General features: G+C 37.9%; 1 protein-coding gene across 1 annotated transcript; it reads left to right on the top strand.

The window, feature by feature from the left end:
- The first annotated feature begins 3480 nt into the window (after nt 1-3480).
- Nucleotides 3481-4199, top strand: LOC142171810 (uncharacterized). The gene is made up of 2 exons (XM_075235514.1): nt 3481-3903; nt 4017-4199. Exons 1-2 carry the CDS (start codon nt 3481-3483, stop codon nt 4197-4199), a joined length of 606 nt encoding a protein of 201 aa, XP_075091615.1.
- Nucleotides 4200-7463: the final 3264 nt, after the last annotated feature.

Raw genomic sequence — 7463 nt, 5'->3', positions numbered from 1 at the left:
TGAAACTAAGGAAATTCATCTTCTACAAACGACGCCAAAAGCTATCAAAACACGTCCAATTGACCCCAAATTTTACACACAAGTCACATTTGACATTACGGGCCTATTCCAACTTCCGAAATTGGAATCCGACCTCGATATCAAAAAGTCCATTCCCGGTCAAACTTCCCAAAAATTCAACTTTTGCCATTCGTAGCCTAATTCCACTACGGACCTCCAAATCACAACCCGGACACGCTCCTAAGTCCAAAATCACCCAACGGAGCTAACGAAACCATCAAAAAATCCATTCCGGAGTGGTTTACTCATAGATCAACATCGTGTCAATCATTTCAACTTAAGCTTTTAACTTGAGATTAAGTGTCTCATTTCATTCTGAAATCTCCCGGACCCGAACCGACTATCCCGGCAAGTCACATAACAACTATAAAGTACAAAATGAGCAGTAAATAGGGAAACGGGGCTACAACTCTCAAAACGACCGGTCGGGTCATTACATTATTAATTTTTAATGAAACTAAATGTTCTCCAAAAATTTAAGAAAAGACAAAAATTTATATTATTAAATGCGTTCTCTGCTTATAGTTCTTTTATGCTAAATAATTAAAATTTGTTGTCTTTCAAACATAATTCCTCTAGAAAATAAAATCCTAATTGTTTTCCAATAAACAATTTTTTTTGTTGCTTTTTTTATACAATCCTTTCTAATAAAGTTTTTACTTTCTTCTTCTTGAGGAAGAAGCTCAGACATTATAAAGTATGTTACGTTATTTATATTAGGGATATATATAAGTACTACAAAATGAAATGAAATTTTAACATTATTAAATTTCTGAATATTTCAAAAATATAAGTAGAAATAATGTTGGGATTAAGATTAGTCTCGATTCTACTTGAAGGATGATACTATAAAGAAATATAAAATTTAAATAAAAATCGATAACTTATGAGCTACATGGCATTCCATTATATAATTTTCAAGTAGATAGACTAATTTAGGTAAACTTCACTTTGCAAAATAAAAATAAATGTACATAGCTGCAAAACATATATTCAAAGGAGCATAAAATAAAAACAAAAATATAGTAAAAACTTATTAAAACTATGTTTTGAATTGCTGGCTTCTAAAGATCCAAAAGCTTTTAATAATTCAGATCGCCACAACCTAAAATAAAGAAGAAGGCTTATGGAAGATCCTATATTAAAAGTGGGAAAATATAATCTCATATCTAAGGCATATTTTGAATGATTCTTTGTTTTAGTTTTATGGAACTCACACAATGGGAGCTACATACCTATATCTGAAAAGTTGACTTTCAAAATTCAAAACAATATTGAGTAAGAAGGAGGAACAGAAGTAGAAGAAGGTTATGCAAACATGTCATCTTGTAAAATAAAACTCATTACCTTATAGCTTGTTATCAAATTCAATTATGATACTCTATAGTTTAAATTGTGACAAGTTTAATCTACGCATCACTCGCTCCGGCCATGAACTTCTCAAATAGATGAATCACCTAGCCATAACATCACCAAAAATAATATTTATAAATTCTAAAACAGCTTGATAAAAACTCCTAAAAATAATTTGTTAATTTAAAAACGACAACAAACAGTACATAAAACGTCATTAAACTAAAAATTAGCGAAAAGGATTATTTGTGGTGCCTCAAGTCTCCAAACCTCTAGCCAATCCAAGATCTAAGATCCAATAAAAAAAGAAGGTGGTTATATTTTGTAAGTCAAGTCCTTAAGTGAGACAGTATGGTCTATCATTTTGTATGCAAAAAATGCTAAAATATTCCACACCTCATGAAAATCTCACTAAATTCTTCTCTCCATGTCCTCCCTTAATCAATTCTCTTCCGTAATAATCAATTATATATTATATATGACCGATTAGCCTAAAAAGACTTTATTTTATCTCAAACAAATAATGTATAAAGTGCGAATGATCGGCAAATTTTTTAGAACTTAACTAAACTTAAGACCATTATGAGACATTAAAATTTAATTCAGTCAAAATAAATCTTAAGATTCCATGTTTCATATGGCGAGGATGCAACATAGAGAAGGAGCACTTAAGAAAACATTTATGGAATGCACGACATAGTTTTATCACCATATACACATAGCATCAAATATGCATATATACAAAATATATTAGCAAATAATAATTGAAGAGTAGCACTCGCTTTCTCCCTAACGTCTCTTTTCCCCTTTGTCTCTCTAACGTCTTCCTCCCTCGTGATACCACTGTCACGCCGGCGTAAATCCGACAACCTCTTACCGGAATCAGGTAAGTCCTCCTCCCTTTTTCTGTATCTTTTCTCCTTCTTCTCTCCCCCCTCTTCCTTTACCCCCTCCTCTCTCTTCTAAATTCGTCAAAACTCGTCGGATCTGCCCTCATCCTCACATCACTTTCTCCTTTCTCTGTTTCTGCATCCTCTTTCTTCCGCCTCCCCGATCCCGCGTCTCCTCTATTCCTCATCTTCTTTTTTTATTTTTTCTTCTTTCCGTTTTCTTTCTTTTTCCTTGCTCTTTGTTTGTCGAATAGCTAGATTTAGCAGTGGCGGGCAACTTTTCGGTGAGTCTTGAGAGACGTGAGAGACCCACGCGCTGGCAGCTAGAGGCGAGCAGTGGGTTGGACTGTCCAGGCTGTAGTTGTTGTTGGTCAACATCCTTTCGGCACCCGTCTACATTCCAGGTTCTACCATTCCTACTTAGTATTTGTTATCTTAATTGTATTCGTGCTTGTTATAGATTTGTTGCCTGCTTTTTTCCCTTGTGTATTGCATTTCTTTCGGCGTGCTTACCTTGCGCCATTATTAGTTGAGTCACTCTATCTCCGGTGTGCTTAATAAATTTTTTTGTCTATTTTGAAGCTCTCTAGCTTGTTTGCTTTTGAAGTAGTTGTGGTGTTATTATATATTCTTAGTTTCTTGTTGGTGTAGTGGCTAGTCAGAATAATGATAGAGTAGGGTCATATTCTTGGGTGGGCCAGGGGGTGGGCGGCAAGGGTGGCAAGGGGGTAAGGGTTCTAATAGGCTGAGAATGGGGTCTTGGAACATAGGGACACTAACATGTAAGTCTATAGATTTAAGGAGGATTCTTCATAAGAGGTAGATTAATATAGCATGTGTCGAGGAGACTAGATGGAAGGGTACGAGGGCTCGGGATGTTAACGGGTTTAAGCTTTGGCATTCAGGAGGGGCTACGGGCAAGAATGTGGTAGGTATTTTAGTTGATAGGGATATCCGGGAGATGGTAGTGGATGTTAGGAGGGTGAATGATAGGTTAATGACTATTAATTTAGTGGTTGGTGGGGTCACTTTTAATGTGATCAGCACTTACGCGTCTCAGGTGGGCCTGGGTGAGTAAGTCAAAAGGCTCTTTTGAGACGATTTGGACGAGGTTGTGTGTGGTATTCCACACACCTAGAAGCTCGTCATAGGGGGTGACTTTAATGGACATATTGGGATGACTGCTACGAGTTATGACGACGTGCATCGCAGGCTTGGATTTAGAGTTAGGAACGACGGTGATACTTCTCTGTTGGATTTTGCTAAAGCTTTTGACTTGGTGCTAGCTAATGCGTATTTAAAGAAGAGGGAGGATCACTTGGTCACCTTCCGAAGTAAGGTAGCTAGGACTCAGATTGACTATCTTCTCCTTAGGAGGAGTGATAGGGGCCTTTGCACTGATTGCAAGGTTATACCAAGTGAGTGTCTGTTGACGCAACATAGGCTCTTGGTAATGGACTTGGAGGTCAGGAGAACAAGGAAGAAGAGAGTGGGATATGGCCAGTCGAATATTAAGTGGGGATCATTGACTAAGGTTAATGTTGAGGAGTTGGGGAGAAGTTGTTGGCAATGGGGGCATGGAGGTGTAGCGGGGACGCGAGTAACATGTGGACCACGACAGCGAACTGCATTAGAGAGGCTGCTAGAGAGGTGCTAGGGGTAACGAAGGGTTATTTGGGAGGCCACAAAGGATTCTGGTGATGGAATGTGGAGGTCCAAGGAAATGTGGAAGCTAAGAAAGAAGCATATCTGAAGTTAGTGGAGTGCACAAACGAGGAGGAGAAGAAGACGTGTAGGGAGTGTTACAAGAAAGCAAGGAAAGAGGAAAAATTGGCAGTCACGACGGCTAAGACTGCAGCTTTCGAGCGATTGTACGAGGATCTTGGGGGAAAATGAGGCAACAAAAAGTTGTTCAAGTTAGCCAAGATTAGGGAGAGGAAGGCTCGGGACCTGTACCAAGTACGGTGCATCAAGGACGAATATGGTAAGGTTCTGGTTGAAGAGGCGTATATCAGGCATAAATGGCAGGAGTACTTTCATAGGCTCTTGAACGAGGGAGGGGACAAAAACATCGTGCTAGGGGAGTTGGAGGATTCAGGAAGTCAGAGGGATTTTGGGTTTTGTAGGTGTATCGGGAGTGTAGGGGTGGAAGGGGTGATGCGGAAGATGAGCAGGGGTAAGGCAACTGGGCCAGATGAGATCCCAGTGGAATTTTAAAAGGTAGTGGGTCGGGCAGGCTTGGAGTGGCTTACTGGTCTGTTTAATGTCATTTTTAGGACGAACAAAATGCCTGAAGATTGGCGGCAAAGTTTGATGATTCCATTGTATAAAAACAAAGGTGATATCCAGGATTGTAACAACTATAGGGGTATCAAGATACTGAGTCATACTATAAAAGTATGGGAGAAGGTGGTGGAGATGAGGGTGCGACATAGTGTTACTATTTCCGAGAACCAATTCAAATTTATGTCGGGACGGTCGACGACATAAGCCATTCACCTTGTGAGGAGATTGGTGGAGCAGTATAGGGAGAGGAAGAAAGACTTGCATTTGGTATTCATCGACCTAGAGAAGGCATATGATAAAGTCCCGCGAGAGGTCCTATAGTGATGTTTGGAGGCTAGTGGTGTTCCAGTGGCGTACATTAGGGCGATTAAGGATATGTACGAGGGAGCGAAGACTCAGGTGAAGACTACGGGAGGAGACTCGGATAATTTTCCAGTGGAGATGGGGTTACATTAGGGATCGACTCTTAGCCTGTTTTATTTTCTTTAGCGTTAGATATGCTGACGCATAACATACAAGGGGAGGTGCCATGGTGTATGCTGATGAGATAGTACTGATTGACGAGACGCGAGGCGTAATTAATGCTAAATTGGAAGTTTGGAGACAAACGCTGGAGTCTAAAGGTTTCAAGTTGAGTAGGCCGAAAACTGAGTACTTGGAGTGCAAGTTCAGTGAGGTGATGCATGAAGAAGAAGGGGAAGTGAGGATTGGTACTCAGGTCATCCCTAGAAGAGGCAGTTTCAGATATCTTGGGGTATATTATTCAAGGAAACGATGAGATTGACGAGGATATTACTCATCGTATTGGAGTGGGGTGGATGAGATGGAGGCTCGCATCGGGGGTTTTATGTGATAAGAATGTGCCACCTGGACTTAAGGGAAAGTTTTATAGAGTGATGGTTAAACCGACTATGTTGTATGGAGCTCAGTGTTGGCCCGTCAAGAAGTCCCATGTCCAAAAGATGAAAGCAGCTGAAATGAGGATGTTGATATGGATATGCGGGCATACTAGGAAAGACAGGATTAGGAATGAAGTTATTAGGAACAAGGTAGGTGTGGCATCTATGAAGGACAAGTTGTGGGAATCAAGAGTGAGGTGGTTCGGGCATGTGAGGAGGAGAGACATGGATGCTCCGATGAGGAGGTGTTAAAGGTTGTCCATGGCGGGTCTGAGGAAAAGAAGGGGTAGGCCTAAGAAGTATTGGGGAGAGGTAATTAGGAAAGACATCTCATTGCTTCAGCTTACCGAAGATATGACTCACGATAGGAAGGTGTGGAGGTCGAGGATTAGGGTTATAGGTTGACAGATAGTAGTGTGTTCCTCCTAGGCCATTCAACAGTACTAGGATTATTTTTGTAATTTTCTATTTACGGTTCTTTATTACGCATGTTGCGGCATTCGCACACGTTACTATGTTACATTGTTGCTAACATTCTTTGCTACTTGGCGCTTTATTTTCATTGTTTCTTGAGCCGAGGGTCTATCGGAAACAACCTCTCTATCTCTTTGAGGTAGGGGTAAGGTCTGCGTACACACTACCCTCCCCATACCCTATTTATGGGATCAAACTGGGTTTGTTATTGTTGTTGTTACTGTATTAGCAAATAATACTTTATCAGATGAAATTAATTAATTGGCTAACCAAAGTATTAAATAAATCTCTATAGAAGTTACTCTAAAGGAAAGTAAAAGAAAATTTAGAAGAATTTATGCATTAAATATTCTTCGCTTGGCTAAAATTCATACCTGCAATTGTTTTTGCAAATATCCTAAGAAAAAGTTATATAAAGAACGTAACACATTCATACTCAGACTCTATGACCACATAATTCGATCCTTTTCAAATTTAGATTCCTATAAAAACGGAAGAATATTCATAGAAATCAAATTTTAGCTGATATCAAAAGTCCTAATAATACCAAATTTACCCAATATCAAGTCAGTTGTGTGAATCATTGCAAAAAAGTCGGTTAATATTTTGGGAATATTTGATTATGTCCTTTTATTGTGAGTTATTTTGCTTAATATTAAAAGGTTATTTTGTAATCCAACATTCTATTCATACTTTTATAATAATATAGATATAGATATAGATAGATATAGATATCTCATTTTTAAGAATAATTTAAATTTTAACCAATTTTCTATTGAGTCTTTTTCTCAAAATTGTTCCACGCCTGCAACTTGCTTTTCAATTTCCAAAGCCCACCAGATAAGACCCGTCGATTTGAAACTAACTATAACTTGAGATTTATATGAATAACGCATCATAGAGATTAATCATTGCATGACAATAAAAGTAAAAGATAAACTAAGAAAGAAAAGAGTATAAGAAATTCAGGGACTTTATGCAAAACATACTTTATCAAGCAAAAAAGGAAAAAGAAACACAATAGAGAATAAGTAAGGAAAACGTTTGGTGCCAAGCTGAAAGTTGAATTAGAATAATTCTTATTTTGATTTGATACTTATTTGATTCTTTTGTATTTGCTGAATTGTTTGTGAAAAAAATGTGACTTTGGCCAAGGGCGGGAATAAACTTCCCAAACTTGAAAAAAGCAGTAAGAAAGTATATGTTTGCGAAACCTATTTATTACGATAATTACAGTGATTGCAAATGCTTATTTGGCGGATAATATCTGGACAACATAAGTAAGGTAGTATTTTATTATATATCTAATGCCCGAAAATATTTATACTATTAGAATTCCTAACGTGCAGTATTATGTCCTAAAACTAATAGGATTACAAGGCTAATGTCTAGAATTCCGATTATGTCCTTTTATTGTGAGTTATTATGCTTAATATTAAAAGGTTATTTTTGTAATCCAACATTTTATTCATACTTTTATAATAATATAGATAATAATTTT

This window comes from Nicotiana tabacum, chromosome 17 (assembly GCF_000715075.1).
Source record: "Nicotiana tabacum cultivar K326 chromosome 17, ASM71507v2, whole genome shotgun sequence".
In the NCBI taxonomy this organism is placed as follows: Eukaryota; Viridiplantae; Streptophyta; class Magnoliopsida; order Solanales; family Solanaceae; genus Nicotiana; species Nicotiana tabacum.
The sequence above is the reverse complement of the archived record's forward strand: the minus strand, read 5'-3'. Positions and strand labels throughout refer to the sequence as shown.